This window comes from Aegilops tauschii, chromosome 5, assembly GCF_002575655.3.
Source record: "Aegilops tauschii subsp. strangulata cultivar AL8/78 chromosome 5, Aet v6.0, whole genome shotgun sequence".
Taxonomy (NCBI): Eukaryota; Viridiplantae; Streptophyta; class Magnoliopsida; order Poales; family Poaceae; genus Aegilops; species Aegilops tauschii.
The window spans coordinates 353,469,229-353,487,500 of NC_053039.3; the positions used below are offsets into that span (position 1 = coordinate 353,469,229).

Genomic DNA, 18,272 nt, shown 5'->3' on the forward strand with positions numbered 1-18,272 from the left:
CGGAGGGAAACTGTTTCTAGCTCCTGGTGTTCGGCTGGTGAGCCGCTCCGTCGTCTTTATCGCCTGGCGGCCTCCTCCCCTTGTGTTCGGCGTTGAGCTTGCCTGCCTGCTTGAAGACCCAACAGTTTCTATTGGTATGATAGCTGGCTTATCAGGGTGGCCGTGAATCTAGCAAGGTCGGTCCAATATCTTGTCAAGGGTGGATGGTCCGTCATGGTTTGCCTTTGGTGGCCTCTTCCGTTGACCGGGTTTCGGATTGTTAAATCTGGCGTTGACCGCTGTGTCGCGTGATATTTCATTATTATTGCGACTGTTGTGTTCGGCTCGTCGTGGCTTGCCGTTGCCGTCTCGGATTTCGAAAGTGCCCGGGCCGCTGGCGTTGTTGCTTTTACGAGCGAGCCAGTTATCTTCCCCCGCACAAAAGCGAGTCATTAGAGCAGTAAGGGCTGTCATGGATTTGGGTCCTTCCTGGCCGAGGTGACGTGCTAGCCATTCATCTCGGACACTATGTTTGAAGGCCGCGAGGGCTTCCGCGTCCGGACAGTCGACGATTTGGTTCTTTTTGACTAAGAACCTGGTCCGGAGCTCCCTGGCTGACTCGCCGGGCTGCTGGACAATATGACTTAAGTCGTCGGCATCTGGCGGTCGGACATATGTTCCTTGAAAATTGTCTCGAAAGGCATCTTCCAAATCTTCCCAGCTGCCAATAGAATTTTCTGGCAAACTGTTTAGCCAGTACCGTGCTGGCCTTTTGAGCTTGAGAGGCAGGTATTTGATGGCATGAAGGTCGTCTCCGCGAGCCAGGTGGATATGGAGGAGGAAATCCTCAATCCATACCGCGGGATCTGTTGTTCCATCATATGATTCGATGTTAATGGGTTTGAACCCATCTGGAAATTCGTGCTCCATTACCTCGTCCGTGAAGCAGAGAGGGTGTGCGGCTCCTCTATGTTGGGCCACACTGTGAAGCACCTCCGGTGGATTCCGTTTGCGGCTTTTGGATCGGGCGTGGTTGTTGTGTCCGAATAGGTAACCATTACCGCCGGTCGGGGCATGTCTCCGCGATCTGTACATCGATCTTGTGTGTCCTGCTCTGCCCTCCTAGTCTTGTTGGATGTCGCAAGTGTTCCTCTGAGATGTTTTGTTCTTGCTTTCACGACTGGATGGGGTGGTATGGTGCCCTGCTTGGGGTGCTGCATTATCCGGACCGAACTGTGATCGGCCTACCACATTATTCGACGGTGGTGCGGGCTCCAATGCCTTGCCATCATACTGAGGTAGCCACCTTCTTCTGTCTGGGCCGCTAAGGCCGTATTCTTCGGCGGCTAGGACCTCGGTCCATCTATCATTGAGCAAATCTTGGCTCGATTGAAGCTGCAACTGCTTCCTCCTTAGGCTCCTTGCAGTGGCTATTAGCTGGCATTTAAAGCGCTCCTGCTCGAGAGGTTCCTCAGGCACGATAAAATCCTTGTTGCCGAGGCTCTCCTCTTCCTCGGAGAGTGGAAGATAATTACTATCCTCTGAGTCTCCATATGTGGCCTATTCATCAGGGCTGTCTTGCCCGCTTTCCTGTTCGGATCCTACCTCAACAGGGTCTTCGTTGTCCGGAGTGTCATCTTCTCCGGTGCTAGTATTTTTTTCTCTTGAGCGACGTGACTTAGAGTGGTGCCGGGGGCGCCGGTGTTCGGACTGTGTACCGCGGGGGTTGTCCTCAACTGGATCCTCCTTGTCTTTGTCGCGAGCGTCATTGGGTGTGTCTACCATGCACACGTCATACCAGGAAGTGGCCATCCCGTGTCTAGCGGGTAGTGAGCTCTGGCCTTCCCCCTCATCGTCGTCCATACCGTCGATGAATTCGGAGCCGGGGTCAAGCGTGTTGGTTGGGTCTTCTACAGTGGCTATGAAGTGGGTGGCGGGTGGGAAGAAAAATTCCCCATCATCCGCCGCAAGTTCGAACCGAACGTAGTTCGGCGGCGAGCCATCCGCCAGGGATAGGTTTTTTAGTGAGTTTACTACGTCGCCCATGGGCGAGTGTTGGAAGACGTCTGCTGCGCTGAACTTGAAGATCGATAACCGATCGAGTTCGGTATCCGTGGGCTCGAAGGGTTCAAAACTTCTCACCGGAGATGAGTCCGGGGTTCCATTGACGCGGATATCGTATGAAGTAGAATCTGTGTGCGGCTCCAACGCCGCGGAATCGGTAGCCTCCGTGACGGGGTTGAGCTTCCCATCTTCGAATGACTTGATCTGCTCTGGATCTAAGGCCAAAGTTGTCATAGGAGCTATCTCCTGGATGCGGACAGATGGCAGGTTTAAGCCATGCTTATCGGGGCGAGGGGGAGCGGTCGCCGTAGTCTCAAATCCGTTGAAGATCAAGTCTCCATGGATGTCCTCGACATAGTTCAAGCTTCCAAATCTGACCTGATGGCCAGGGGCGTAGCTATCGATCTGCTCCAGATGGCCAAGCGAGTTGGCCTGCAGTGCGAAGCCGCCGAACATGAAGATCTGTCCGAGGAGGAAGGTTCCTCCTTGGACAGCGCCATTGTCGACGATTGAAGGGGCCATCGAACCTTTTGTCGATGGTACAGTGGAACTCTCAATGAAAGCACCAATGTCGGTGTCAAAACCGGCGGATCTCGGGTAGGGGGTCCCGAACTGTGCGTCTAGGATCGATGGTAATACGAGACGGGGGACACGATGTTTACCCAGGTTCGGGCCCTCTCTATGGAGGTAATACCCTACTTCCTGCTTGATTGATCTTGATGAATATGAGTAGTACAAGAGTTGATCTACCACGAGATCGTAATGGCTAAACCCTAGAAGTCTAGCCTATGTGAATGTGGTAATGAGTCTCCGCCTATCCGGACTACGCTCTCCGGTTTATATAGACACCAGAGAGATCTAGGGTTTACATAGAGTCGGTTACATAAGAAGGAATCTTCATAATTGGTCGCCTAGCTTGCCTTCCACGCCAAGTAGAGTCCAATCCGGACACGGGTACAGTCTTCGGCCTTCATGTCTTCACAGCCCGTCAGTCCGGCCCAATGGATAACAGGCCGGACGCCCGAGGACCCCTTAGTCCAGGACTCTCTCAGCAGCCTCACACCGCAGCGAACCAGTGAACCCTCATACTCCTCTACGCGTGGGCATCCACTGTCGCGTCTTCCCTGGCTCCGCGTCGTCCCCTTCCTAGGCCTCGCCGTCGTCCACCGCCCTGGTGCTCTCGGCGCGGCGTGGTCAAGGAACGCCTTCCATCGGACGTGGACTGTACGTGGAGAGGCTGACAGCTGGGTCCACGGCCGCATCAAGGAAGTGCCTCCTTATTACGTGCAAAATAAATATTCCTCTACCTGACAGCGGGGACCCACCGGACGGGCCACCGTATTTCGCAAAAAAACGTTTCCCCCTGACTGCTGGGACCCACCAGCTACATCTTCGCATGCAAGGAAGTGCGTCTGGGTAAAAAATGATTCGCCCCCTAACTGCTGGGACCCACCAGCTACATCTTCGCACACAAGGAAGTGCCTGACAGTCAGGACCCACCTGGTCGAAGCGTACGTAGCGTTTTCATTCTGGTCGCGAACGTCTACGTACATACTGGTCGATGTAGAGGCGCGCACGTGTCGTAGCAGAGACGCGCACATAGCATGTACACGTACATACAGCGGCCAGGGTGCAAGAAAGTAAACACGGCCACGTACGTACATACGGGCGGGGTCTCGAACGCCTACTCGTGCGTACGTATGGCCAGGGCTCGTGTACATGGCTGGGTCAGAACGGAGAAACAACGTCGTCGTCGTGTTCATGGGGAGCCAACCGGCTGGGTCAGAACGGAATGCGTCGTCGTGTTCATCGGGAGGGCTTGGACGGAACAGCCGATGGAAACGAGGCCTGGCGTACCGCAGAACGGAGGAAACGGCCTTGTGTTCGACCGGCCACGTTCGAAACAGGATCCGGTTCATCGGGAGGGGTCTGGCGTACTGCAAAACGGAGGAAACGGACCTCCTACGGTCGAAACGGGGGTCCTGTTGATCGGGAGGGGTGTGGCGTACCGCAAAACAAAGGAAACAGACTTGTGTTGGAGCGCTACGGTCGAAACGGGGGTCCTGTTCATTGGGAGGGGTGTGGCGTACCGCAAAACAGGACTCCACAGGATACTGTTCATCTCCACCGTTGACCCCCTCCAGCCTCCACGGGTACTGTTCATCCACCGTTGACCTCCTCCAGCCTCCACGTGCGACTGTTCATCCATGGGCTCCTGTTCATCCGGCCTCCACCGCACGCTACTCCACCGGCTACTGTTCAACCAGCCCTCTCCACGGGCTCCTGTTCAACCACCCCTCCACGGGCTACTGTTCATCCAGCCCTCTACCGTCTACTGTTCATCCTGCCCTCCACGGGGTGGTCCTGTTCATCCAGCCCTCCAAGGGGTCCTGTTCATCCAGCCCTAACCGGCTCGATCGATCGGGGTCCTGTTCATCCAGAGGCAACACCACGGGGTCCTTTTCATCCACCCCCACCGGGAACTGTTCATCCAAACCCCCCAGCAACGCTCACTATTCATTCAGAGGCAGCATCGATCTGCTTTAGTTAGCAGCAGTAGCGAAGGAATCGCTCGATCGGGTTCAGTTAACAGCCATCGATCGATCGCTCGGGTTCAGTAACGCGTAGCCTGCAGTGCAATCGCTCGGGTTCAGTTAGAGCCCAACGCCTCGCACCCACGCGTGTGCGTGTACGAGAGAAACGCGCATCGCTCGGCCCCGACCACCCACCGTAACCGGGAACACCCCGATATTTTCCTCGCCCTCGCTTCTAACACGGTTTTTTCCGTCATGGACGGCCCAAAGAATGTCATGCAGCTGCGTCTCCGGCCCGCCCAGGACGAAAATCCCATTTTCTGTCATGATTTTTTTCTTAGAACTAGGACCCCACCACATCTATGATGATACCGGGTTTTGTCACAATTATCGTCATAGAAGTGTCATAAGTATGACAGAAAAAAAATTCGTTCGGCCCAAAATGTCACGGATGTGTCTTTTTTTGTAGTGCATAAAGGTGCTCTACTAGTATTTCCAAAGGTGTGTGTTGGGTTGCATGGATCGCGACTGGGATTTGTCACTCCGTGTGACGGAGAGATATCTCTGGGCCCCTCGGTTATACAACATCACAAGAAGCTTCATGTGACTAATGAGTTTAGTCACGGGATCTTGTATTATGGAACGACTAAAGAGACTTGCCGGTAATGAGATTGAACTAGGTATGGAGATTATCTGAACAAGTAACATATCGCCGGACAAAGAGAATTGCATATGGGATTATCTGAATCCTCGACATCGTGGTTCAACCAATAAAGATCTTCGTGGAATATGTAAGAATCAATATGGGCATCCAGGTCCTGCTATTGGTTATTGACCGGAGAGGTGTCTTGGTCATGTCTACACGATTCCCGAACCCGTAAGGTCCCACACTTAACATTCGGTAGCGCTAGGGTAATGTTGAGATATCAATAGTGGAAAGGCCGAAAGTAGTTCAGAGTATCGGATGGGATCTAGGACATAATAAGGAGCTCCGGAATGGTCCTGAGGTAAAGATTTATATATGGGAAGTCATATTCAGGATTCCGGAAAGGTTCGGAAATTTTCGATAGAGTACGGGGAAGGTTCTAGATGGTTCCGAGGGTTCCACTGTGGGGCCCAATGACCCTGGAAAGGCCCACATGGACCAACGAGTGGGGATACAACCCACATGGACTGGCCGCACCATCCCCCAAGGCACATGTCGTTTAAATCTATAGATAAGGTCTTATCTCTATATTTAAAGGGTTGAATATGGAGATAAGTTGTTATCTCCAAGTTTAAAAGGATTTTCCCTATGTGTCTGGCCCTAGGAGGGTTTTGGATGCCCTCCCCTGCCCCTAGCCTATATATAGAGGGGTGAGGCGCATGGGGAAGCCACCCCTTCATCCTTTCCCATTGCCTCTCCCAACTCTTCCCACGTTTCTCCAATACGCGCTCGGCGAAGCCCTGCCGGAATTCTGCTACCACCACCATCATATCGCCGCGCTGGTTCCGATCTCATATACCTCCTCTCCCTCGCTTGCTGGATCAAGAAGGAGAGGACACAATCGAGCTGAACGTGTGCTAATCTCGGAGGTGTCCTCCGTTCGGCACTAGATTTGATTGGATCATGAAGAGTACGACTACATCAACCTTGTTACATACGCTAACGCTTTAGGTGTACAAGGGTATGTAAACACACTCCCCTCTCATTGCCTTGCATCTCCTAGATTAGATCTTGCGTGTTCATAGAAATTTTTGTTGATTTTCATGCTTCGTTCGCCATCATATGCAATGTACCATTTTACGCGAAAAACAATATATATGTAAAATGAAATACATGAACTCAAATTGAATTTTTAATATAACTCAATTTCGAGTATCCAGTAATTATTATTATTTTGCAAAAATGATTCAGATCCATTATCAAATTCATGAGAAGTACAAAGCATCTCAAACATAACAAAAATTACATTGAGATTCTGAGACCACCGAACGACCACTACCACCAGCAGAACGAGTCCCGGTCCCCTACCAGAACCGGTTTGACCTTGCCGATGATAGCCAGAAAGTCTTCGTGCACGTGCCCTGGAGCCGCAGTTGTCGCCATTGAACCCTCGGTAGATCTAAGCACCTGACACCAAATCTTGCAACATGACAAGAAATCCTAAACTCGCCGCCCAAGGAGACTATAGGAATCTATGCCGTAACTCCCCGACTACATCCTGATGGACGGGTATCCAATAATTATTAAGGAAATATATGAAAAATAATAAGGAGGCATGTATGCATTTAACATTTTTCAAAAGAATTGCTAACATAAATTTAAATGACGGAAACACATATATTGGGGAAAATAGAAAGTATTCATGTACTTAATAAAAAATCTGCATATATATGTGGAATAAAATATTCATCTCATATATATTATAAAAATATGTCCTTATATTTTTCTCAAAATAGTTTGCATATCTATATCTACTAATAAAGGAGTGTATGCCCGTCCGTCGTGCCATTTTAGAAATAACTCATGTATTTTTCTGTAAATTGAGCCCGCAGTACACGTTTAAGTCACAACCGAACTGTTTTTGTGCTTTTTCTCACCCCCACCCACCCGACTTTTCAGGTAATTAACACGCCGTCCATATTTAAGTCACACGAATCCTTTTTTTGCGTTTTAACAGATAACGGGCCAATGGATGGTTTGCCCCACCTTTTCCCTGCCTCTAAACAAAATACTCCACATTAGAAATAAGTACATATGTTTACTTAAGTAATGTAATTACTAAATGGAAAGTACAAAACTGCCCCTGACCAAATCAGTCAAACGCACGCACGCTGGGCGAACTCCTTCACGTTCGTTCGTACTGGTCAACCCGTACGAGACCACAGCACACACGAAGCGCACGCAGCAGCTAGGGTTCTTGCCGCCGCCGGCCAAGACCAGCCGCCGCCTCCACCTCCGGCCACCATGGGAAGCCTCCGCCTCCGGTCACCGCGGGCAACCGCCACCTCCGGCAGCATCCGACTCCGGCCGCCGCGGGTAGCCGCCGCCACCAGCAACTCCACCCGTCCGTTCCTCCTTGTATCCGGACCAGAGGCCTCCTCCCCCGGCCTTCTGCCCGTCCACCTCCTCGACAGACATGACCCCATCAGTGTCATCACCGCTCCTTGGCTCTGCCCCGTTCGTGAAGCAACTAGCATGAAGGATTTACTATCAAAGGAGATCGACGGTGCCATTTCTGCTAGCGAATGTGCTCTTAGTGGGCGAGTTTCTCCCAATATTTCAACTCATTTTAGTGAACTTGGATTGAATGACAATTAGGTGTGACTAGCTAAATTTAAATGTGTTACTTGTCTACATTCCGAGTAGGATTGAAGGAGAGCACATATCTAATGTGACATCTGATAATGTGAATGATTCAACTTCACATATTTCATGCCATGCTAGCCAGTCTTCTATAGGGATTGTGAATTCTTGTTAGGTTACTCCAATGGATGATGGGACCTCTAAAAGTATTGAAACAAGCATCCCAATAATTGATTAGAGTACTATACATATTTCTCCTTTAACTGATGATGACATTGTTCCAATGAGTGATGATATCATGTGCAAGGTACTTGGAACAAATCCAGATGACGATAAACGTAGACGGGTGCCTCTCAAACCTCCTATTTGTTGATCCGAGGTTCAGCTCATGATGGCTGATGCGGCCATACCAGTAAAGGATATTCCCCTTGAGGTCCATTGTTTATGATCGAGACAACCCTAAGATGAAAGTAGGTAGTCTATATCCATCGATGAAAGAGTTTAGGCTGGCCATTAGGCAGTATGCTATCAATGAGGAAATTGACCTACATAAACCAAAATTTGACCCTACAAGGTTTATGGGTAAGTGCAAAGAAGAAGGATGTAGTTGGAGCATAACAGCACGCATTACTGTAGATAAGAAAACCATCAGGGTACTAACCTAGTTTTATTTTGTAGCTTAGTGGTATTGTCATATATTTTGATCATATATATAACTTCTTTTTCTATAGGTTAACAAAGTAAGCCCTTCTCACCAATGTATATCCAGTAGCAGGTTTAGAAGTAGCATGGCAGGTCAATCTTGGGTGGAAGACATGTCAATTGACATATTGAAGACTGAGCCAACCATTACCGCTAAGAACTTGCAGAAAAGGCTAGCAGAGCAGTACGATGTGGATGTATGGTATGACACGGTGTTAGTTGTATGGTAGTTGGGAGATTGTTCCACTTCAAAGCAGAGACAAATTTGAGGTCTCCTGTCAGCATTGTAGAGGTTGATTCTCTGACAAAGGATGGTAAAGTTTATTTTAGCAGCTTTTTATGTGTCTTAAACCTTGCATTGACGGATTTCATGCTAGTTTTATACCATATCTTAGCATAGATTCGACTGCACTTAATGGGAAGTGGAATGGGCAGCTAGCTTCTTGTACATCCTTTGATGGCCACAATTGGATGTTTCCTATAGCAATTGCTTTTTTCCAATCTGAAACTGAAGAAAATTTGGCTTGGTTCATGTCTAATTTGCATAGAGCGATAGGTCATGTGCCAACCTTAGCTATTAGCACTGATGCTTGTAAAGGATTAGAGAATGCTGTGAAGAAAGTTTTCCCTCATGCAGAGAGAAGAGAGTGTTTTAGGCACTTGATGCAAAACTTTATCAAAAAGCTTTAGGGTGATGTGTTGGGTTGCATGTGGCCAGCGGCTAAGGCTTACAAGGAAACTTCTTTTCAGTACCACATGAATAAGGTCCTGGAAGCTGATCCAAGTGTTGATGATTATCTAAACACATATCACTCATTGTTGTGGATGAGGTGCAAATTTAATATTGACATCAAGTGTGATTACATTCATAACAACCTGTCCGGGTCATTCCATAACTGGGTTAAGGACTACAAGGACCTGCCTGTTGATGAGTTAGCTGACACACTAAGAGAGAAAATCATGATACTTATGAACAAGAGGAGAACAATTGGAGAGTTGCTTCAAGGGGAGATGCTACCTGCTGTCATTCAAAAAATAAACAATAGAAGTAGAGGCTTGGTCATTTGAAGACAGGTAAGTCCTCTAATAGAATGGCTGAGATGAGGGATACTAGTAAAAGGAATCTTAGACATGTTGTGAAACTTGAGGAACATAGTTGCACTTGTCTTGAGTGGCAACACACAGGACAACCTTGTGAGCATGCACTTGTTTTTCTCATGGAAAGGAGAACTTGAAGGTGACAAGTATGTGCATGAGTATTACTCTCTGGCCAGATTTAGGGCTGCTTACAAGCCTGCTATAGAGCCCATCACAAATCGGTCTCAATGGCCAAAAGTTGACCTTGACTTCAAATTGTTCGCACCTACATTCAAGAGAGGTTCAGGGAGGCATAGAGTTAATAGGATGATAAGTTGCTTGGAAGGTGGTACTAGATCAAAAAGCAAGAAAAAAGAGAAAGAAAAGAAACAACTAGGTAGCAAAAATAGATGCAAAAGGTGTAATGAGTTGGGACATAGGCAAGCAAAGTGCCCACTAAATGGCACCAAAAAAGGTAACATGTCTTCTTCTTTTTAAATTGAGTATCATATGAACTAACTTACATTTGACAATGTATGGATGTGATGCACGCCAAGAAAGAGTAGGAAGAAGGTGAAGGCTACCTTGATGGATGTATGTGATGATCAAACAAATGATGCTCCTGCTGCAACCATCACCCCGACAACTCCCAATAGAATGTTCATTACTATTCCACCAAGCTTGGAAAACAGCCCTAGACCAGTCACAAGAAGGTGAATTGACACCTCCCAATAATATATCACACTTTGCTCACTATTTGCATTCTCACGTAAAGAAGAACTGAAAAATTGCAGCTTGCTTGCTTTGGCAATGGTTGATGGAGGCGGTCAATCTATGATGAAAACAACCTCTCCAGGGCAAAGCGCTCCCAAGAGAACAACTACATCAGCTCTCAAAAAGATAACCCCAAGGAAGAACAAGAGGGAACCTTTGCATGTGAACTTGGGATTTGTTCTATTTTATGATATGTTTGTGATGTGTTGGGACTTGAAACCTTCATCTATATGTTGGAACTTGAGATTTGCTTTGTGATGTATTGCTCTATTTTGTGATGTAGAATGAAAAGTGGAACTCATGTAATGGGAAACTTCATCTACTTGTACGACTAATGTGCCAAACTTTTTTTTCTTGACTGGAAACTGTGGGGCAACACCCCACAACATATCAAAAGCTTTATTAATAAAAGGAAATACAATTACAAGGATTACAAGGTGTAACCAGGGGGCTAATCTAAAGAACTAAGAAGGAAAAACAACAAAGAACCTCAAGGGGGCAGAAAAGAGATCCATCCCAAGAGATCATCCTTAAAAGCAGACTTAATTATGTACTGCATAAGGGAGATATCATGAATGAAGGCACTTCTCTATTTGTTAATCATGGCACTTTCATGCCCAAACACTTTGCCATTTCTGATAATCCAAATATTCCAGCAAGCAATGAAGACCACTTCAGTGAAGAATGGCTTATCAAAATTCTTCCTAGCCTGAAGAACCACCTCATTCATTGAACCACCATTCGACCAATCTATCTGAAGATAGGTCGACACCCTCACACTGAAATTGCAATTGAAGAATAGGTGGTCCCTTGTCTCTCTTGTCTGCAGAGGGCATAGCACACAATGCACTCCATCCTTAATATGCCAATGCCTCCTTTCCACCATATCACTTGTGTTTAATCAATCCATAATGAGCATCCAAGCAAACACTTCTATTTTCATAGTACATGTAGATTTTCTCTTCCATATTTGCTTGGAATTGGCTCAAATTTGAACAACATGCTACTATGAATATACTTGATTTTCTGTAAAAAAAAATTAGATTTTTCTGGGCGATTTAAATTTTTGCCCAAAATTTGAACGGAAATTTGAATTCTTGTTTTCTCTATGATCCATGTCCAGAATTAGCTGAAATTTGAACAGTAAGCTACTGTGAATATACTTGATTTCCGGTAAAATTTTCAGATTTTCCTGGGCAGTTCAAATTTTCTCCCAAAATTTGAACAGAAATTTGATTTTTCTCTCTCTATGATCCATGTCTAGAATTGACTGAAATTTGAACAGTAGGCTACTGTGAATATACTTAATTTTCTGTAATTTTTTCAGATTTTTCTGGGCAGTTTAAAGTTTCACCCAATGTTTGAACAGAAATTTGAATTCTTGTTTTCTCTATGATCCATGCCCAGAATTGGCTGAAATTTGAATAGTAAGCTACTATGAATATACTTGATTTTCTGTTATTTTTCAGATTCTTCTGGAAAGATTATTTTTTGACAAAATTTGAATTTTTCAACATACGTACAAGATTTCATGGGCTGCTAACATTTTGTTTTTTGTTCAGGGGTAGTTTGGTTATTTCCACCGTCTAATTTCTGTAAATATACATCATCAAGTTAAGTGTGTGGCATTTTATCTAGAGGAGCAAAGATGGGGCATTTCATCAATTGCAACGTAAGATGGGGCTTTTTTGCCAGGCAGGGCAAAGATGGGGCAAATCATCCATTGGCCCAACAGAAAACCCCTAGATTTTTCGGCTAATCAATCCACAGTCCATCTAAAACAAGTGTTTTTCTAAACTATCCATATCTTTTAAACCATAACTCCGATTTTATCATGTTATATATGAAATTTGATTAGAAAAATATGTAGAAGCTGACTATGACATTACTTTACCTGTTAAATATTATTTTGGATATAAACTTAATCTATAGCGTACAGTTTGTTTTTTCCGGAGCGGTGGCGATCCGGATTGCAATACACACCCTCTAAAATCAGATTGAGACGAAAACATTGATAACCATGCATGCACACTCCTAAAAAACCTCGCATGAAAACAAAACAACATATTTCTCATCTTATTCCGAGCGAGAGCGCGCGCAAGAGAGAGAGGTCTTAGGATTAGCCACATTCAAACATGTTGTGGTTGTGTGAACACTGAAGCCCTTGCCGACGAGGGTGAGAAGGAGGATAAACGGCAACACAAATATGATGCCCGGTTATAATAAAGGACGTGGATCTATTGAGATCTTGAGTCATGGTTATTGGGTTAGAAGTGTGTGCTATTTTGTCTCATGTTGCAACGCACCGGCTCTTCTGTTACTATCTATAAAAAGGTTATGTATTTCAAAAGGTTGTCCGTTCAAGTCCAGTTACAAGTAACATAAACTTCCCCTAAAAAACAAGTAACATAAACTGAATTCAAAGATAAAAACCAAATAGTAAAAACTAAAATACGGGAAAATGTGAGAAAGAAAAGGCAACAGAAAGAAAAGGCAAACCCATCGATGCGTGCTTCTGGCGAAATGGGGTCTATTCTCAACGGTAGAATGGGAGGATTTACCATAGCATCTACTTTCCCTTTTCTTTTTGAAATCTCTAAGGTTCTCTGCACATGGGCTCTAGTTTTAGTTCCCAAATCTTCTCCACCGTCGTCAAGTCTTCGCTGCTCTAACGGTACCAGTCTTCTTTGTCCGCTTGATCAGCAAGCAATAATGCTCCACTTGCAAGAAAAGGAACAGCACCTCGTGTGGTGTCTACGGACATAATTATGTTGAGATGGACAGCGACTGCATCAGCAGTCAAATAAAAAACAAAATGATGAATTTGTCTGAATCTTCTCTCGCGTGCTGCACAACAGCAGTTCAGTAAGCAACCTACTCCATAAGAAACCTCGAGGTCAAGGGCGCGGCCAAACGGAATGACCACTTGACACAAGCTAGTAAATTGAATATGACGTGGTCACCCGCAGCATGCGTGTGTGTGCAGTTCTTACATATTGCTTTCGGTCATCCTCTTCCTGACGTAGAAGATATGCGTCACAGAGGACGTGAGGGGATGACACACTAGTGATGAGCAAATTGGTCGATGCGTCCGTCGGTCAAGTCAATGGGAAAGGCGAACACGAGGGCGAGCGATCACGGACCTGCATCAATCAATCTCCTTGCAGAGTCATCGGCATCCCCACACAAAATTCTCGGTTCCTCCCGTTTTGCGAGGTGCCTATACAAGGCCGTAGCGACGCCTGATGCAGTGTTGCTGAGGCCATGGACGACGGCTCGTCATGCCCGACCGACAGCGCCGGGCTTCTGCCGCCCTTCGCTGGCTCCCCGACGGTCCGGTCGATGATCCTCCCTCATTGATGATCTCCATGAATATTTTTGTAACTGCGCTTGCTGATCACTGCGTTCTTGAACGCTGAGCAGGCTGAGGGTCTCGAAGAGAAGCTGAGGCGAGTGCGCGAGGAGAACCGTCGGCTGGCCGGCACGCTCGGCGCCATACTCGCCGATCGCCCCGACCTGCGTGCTCTCGCGAGGGCGCCAGCGTCAGCCGTAGCCACCACTAGGGCGCCGAGCGGCTCTGCCTCCAATGCAGCGAGGGAGGAGGCCGCCGGCGTGACGGTGGAGCCGCAGCCCAAGGTCAGGACGGTCTGCGCGCGCGCGGAGCCGGCCGACACCGACGCCAACCTCGTGAGTCGAACATCCTGAGACAATGCATTGCCATCACGCTCACGCACGCCGTGTAGCTTACCTCGAGCCATGCGTGACATGAACGGTGCTTCCTTTGCTGCTTGCTACTCGCGCAGGGCGTCAAGGACGGGTACCAGTGGAGGAAGTACGGGAAGAAGGTGACGCGTGACAACCCGCACCCCAGGTCCTACTTCCGCTGCGCATTTGCACCATCTTGCCCCGTGAAGAAGAAGGTACCTATGTGTTCTAAATAGTCATCTCCAGTTCTACCCCATGCTACCTATGTTCGCACCCATGATCACGTACTCTGAGATTTTGCTGAATTTCGATCTGCATAGGTGCAGAGAGATGCGGAGGACAGGTCAAAGCTAGTGGCGACCTACGAGGGCGAGCACAACCACGCTAAATCCCCGGAGCGAGAATTCGTCGGCAACGAGTCCACAGGCCACGCGGGGTCGCGGCCGTGCTCGGTCTCCATTAACCCGTCCGGCTGCACGATCAGGCTAGAAGATATGACGAACCATGGGTCAGGATCGAGGCTGGACCTGGAGACTATCCGGAGGGAGGTTGTTACGCCTGAATTTCAGAAGCTTCTAGTGGAGAAGATGGTGAATTCGCTCAAGAATGATGCAGATTTCATGCATGCTCTAACATATGCGGTGGCTGAGAGAATACTGGAAAATATTCCAGCCCGGCTAAGTTAATGTGCCCAAGTATTTAGGTGTGGATAGAAATGTCGACACAATGGTGGTTTCTTATGGTATAATTTGCACGTTTGCTATTTCTAGTCAGCTGAAACTTTGTAAGCATCAGTCAATTTGAGCACAGTGGAGTCAGGAGCAGATCTGACGCCGAGCTGGCCACAGTGTCGCCGGTGCAGGCAAGGACTTGCCATAACCTCGCCGGAGGTAGAGACGACGCGGTTTTGCCGACGTAGGAGAGACGGGGAGGAAATCAAGTGTGCGCTTGACGAAGAAAGTGAACAGTGGTTGGCCGGCGAGGAAAGAGGAAAGATAGCCATATTGGATTGAAATCTAACGCACGCAAATCGACTGAAAGATGACTCAGCAACTGACTTATAGGTGCTCTCATAATTTTGAGCTGAGGACCGCTAGCCGCCATGTGCTTTTCTTGGTGAGAAGAGGTGTATCTCCGTTAATGCAGACAAGTTCCCATCAGCGAGACAAAATTTCATATATCAAAAATCTATCTTCTCGTATGCTAGGTGATTGAATTTGTGAGTACTGTTTGAGGTCTCAGAAGCATAAGATTTTCAGCCCTGAACCAACATATCCTATAATCTGGGGTCAAGGGCTCAAGGCCTTAAGCATGTTGCATGTTCTTAAGGAATAATTTGCGCCAAACCTTCTCACATGTGGTCTTCATGGAAAACCACTTGCAATACAAAAATATCTAGGTAGCTCTTATTATAAACTGACTGCAAAAACCATTTCGCATGCTTCATCTATTGCATGTTTCGTCCAGTTTACTCGTGCAAAAATTTGGAAGAGAGCATAACGTTTTAGCATATTTGGGAGACCCCCTATTATTATCAGAACTCATGCATTGAGACCACATAACTAATTCATATTTACTTTTATAAATTCATTTGTGTGTGTATTAGGTGTTGAAAACTGAATTAATGATTAGGTGGTAGTCCAAACTAGACCTCATTGTTCTTTGTTTTAGACACGTGAAAATGTAGAGTGTGTCTTGTTTAAGTTGTAAGATGATATCTGCTACCATGAAGATAATGAAAGTGCAAGCCTCAAAGCATGCATAAACCAACGGTAGATCTATGAGTGGTATTAGTCACATAATATATCTTTTTGAAAGTTGTCAAACTTGCACGTCCATATATAATAACTATATGATTCCCCGCACGATTGCTGCTAAAACACTAAGAGACATGTAGCAACGAAATATTATTACTGCACCCTAACATTTACTTTGTTAAGTTAGCAACTTAACGGTTTAAGAAATTTTTGAAATAAATAAATTATTTTTCTAATAAAAACATCTTAAGTCATACTGTCAGATTAATATCTGGATTTCTCCCTTTTTCATTTCAATAAATGTATCTCCAAAAGATCTTGTAGCATTGTAGAGTTTATCAAGAGATGATGTTTTAGCATTTACGAATAGAGCCAATACTTGTATGCATGTAATGCCTTCTTTCATATTTTCACTCTTTAATTCATCCTAACGATCAATGTGTGCAACAAATTATAGTTAAATTTTCATACCACATGAATGAGATGGCATGCTAAAGACATGAGTTTGTGTAAGATGTCGATGTGGATAATTACGTGACTAATTATGACATGGTAGACACGTATGACATGCATGACTTGGTGAGGTGGGAGAGTGCATGTTGTAATAACTAGATGATGCCCCGTGTGTTGCCGCGGGAACATGTTAAAACAAATACATCAATAAGTGCTTAAAAACAAACAAAACTAATGAAAATAAAAAACATAAGAGTGTTCTTAGTGTATGTTTTAAAAACAATAAACATATAAAGTATGTGAAAACATGATGCATAAAAGAGAAACCTTTTGGAGTCCACATAATGTGACACCATCTTTTAACAAATATGTTAAGCATATGCTATATATTTTTGCTCCAAGGGTCCAACACATATACTGTTCATGACTACACAAAAATTAGCGTAGAAGTATAAATTGTGACAAACATTCATGAACTAATTCCTCGAGAAAAAAAAGACACGCATGACTTAATGAAGTGGCAAGGATTTCATGAATAGATTAATGGAAGAAGTGTAACTTATGAGTACATGCATGACTTCTAAGTTCACACCATTTTGATCGAATAGCTACAAATAATTAAGGCGATGCGGAAGCACGCAGGTTTAGAGAAATCTAGTAGTGGGGGCTAACTTTTTAGTTATAGTAGATTAAAGGTAGTGGGTGTGGTGCATGACTGAAAAATAGTGCTAGTGGATGCTGACATGGCACGCTTGGTAAGGTGGAAAGCTATTGAGAGAATCACTTGTAGCGGGGGTGAACTATTTAAGAAGAGTAGATGTGAAAAAGATTTGAAAAGGAGATTGAAACCATTCTTATTACTTATTAAGCAGAGTACAAAACAAATCAGAACAGAGCAATATAATGTGCAAATGATTACAACAGACAAACAGTCATGTAGCCTACTTGTCCATATATAATTCTTTGCATCTTGCAATTTAATAGTGTCGTACATTTAGTTAAAAAAATGAAGTAGAGAGTTGCACTTTGAAACATAAATGTACGTGAGAGGATGAGCTTTCTCAAGACGCACTAGAGGTAGCACTAGTATTTAATCATGACAATCAAGCAAACCTACCTACTGGATTTTGCAAGCAGTTTGATAACTAAAATGAAAACCAGCGTCATCGAGGTGACGTCATCATTAGGGTTGTTTGGAGTAATTGTATACAGTCGTAATACATAGCACGTGGTGCTAATTTAAAGCAAAGCGAGACAACTAGTTGACGCTGAGCAGACAACGCCAGATCTCGTTGTTAATTTGGAGCTGCAAGACTTAGTGACCGACTTGTCCATGACTTCCTGTGACAGCGTATCGGGTACTAGTACTACACACACGGTGCGTCATCGTGGTGACGCGACCGGCGCGCGGACGACAAAAGATCGATTTGCTTTTGCCCGAGCGTCGCATTGATGTCTCAAGTGGACGCACATGTTCTCCTTCTCGTATTCTTCTGCGACTCGTCTCCTGCTTGACCGGCCGTCTACTTCACAGCCGGGCCGGGCATTGCCATCATTGCACACTTGCCAAGATCGGATCGGAGGCATATTTTTGTACGTGCCAAAGTTACACCTGAATTTCCTGTGGGAACGGTGAAAAGAACAAAACATGGGTCAGATCAGCTATCTGATCCGTTTCAACTCTAACAAATTCTCTTCAATCAGTCGCAAAAAAAAAACAAATTCTCTTCAATGATTTGGGTGCAGTCTCTTTAAATTGCTAAAGGTTTTTTTTTTGGGTATCTTTTTCCAGAGCTTCGGCGACGGCAAACACCAGGCACAAAGGTAGCTCATGGCGGGTGACAGAGCAACACAACAAGGAGCGGGTGGCGGCCACGAAGGACCTTGAGCCACCACTTCGGAGCTCTCGGCGGCGAGCACAGTCGACATGACGTCTGC

At 45.9% G+C, this 18,272-nt stretch overlaps 1 protein-coding gene across 1 annotated transcript; it reads left to right on the forward strand.

Moving 5' to 3' along the window:
• The first annotated feature begins 13,602 nt into the window (after positions 1 to 13,602).
• On the forward strand, positions 13,603 to 14,891 carry LOC109732679 (WRKY transcription factor WRKY62-like). Its single transcript, XM_040388437.3, has 4 exons — positions 13,603 to 13,752; positions 13,843 to 14,106; positions 14,223 to 14,339; positions 14,445 to 14,891. The coding sequence occupies exons 1-4, from the start codon at positions 13,684 to 13,686 to the stop codon at positions 14,808 to 14,810; spliced, it is 816 nt and encodes a 271-aa protein (XP_040244371.1). The 5' UTR covers positions 13,603 to 13,683; the 3' UTR covers positions 14,811 to 14,891.
• The last annotated feature ends 3,381 nt before the right edge of the window (positions 14,892 to 18,272 follow it).

Excerpts from the sequence above, each read along its gene's own strand:
- LOC109732679 (XM_040388437.3), top strand. The coding sequence starts at position 13,684 with ATGGACGACGGCTCGTCATGCCCGACCGACAGCGCCGGGCTTCTGCCG. Across the intron at positions 13,753-13,842 it reads CCTTCGCTGGCTCCCCGACG|GCTGAGGGTCTCGAAGAGAA; the intron begins GTCCGGTCGATG and ends AACGCTGAGCAG. Across the intron at positions 14,340-14,444 it reads CTTGCCCCGTGAAGAAGAAG|GTGCAGAGAGATGCGGAGGA; the intron begins GTACCTATGTGT and ends CGATCTGCATAG.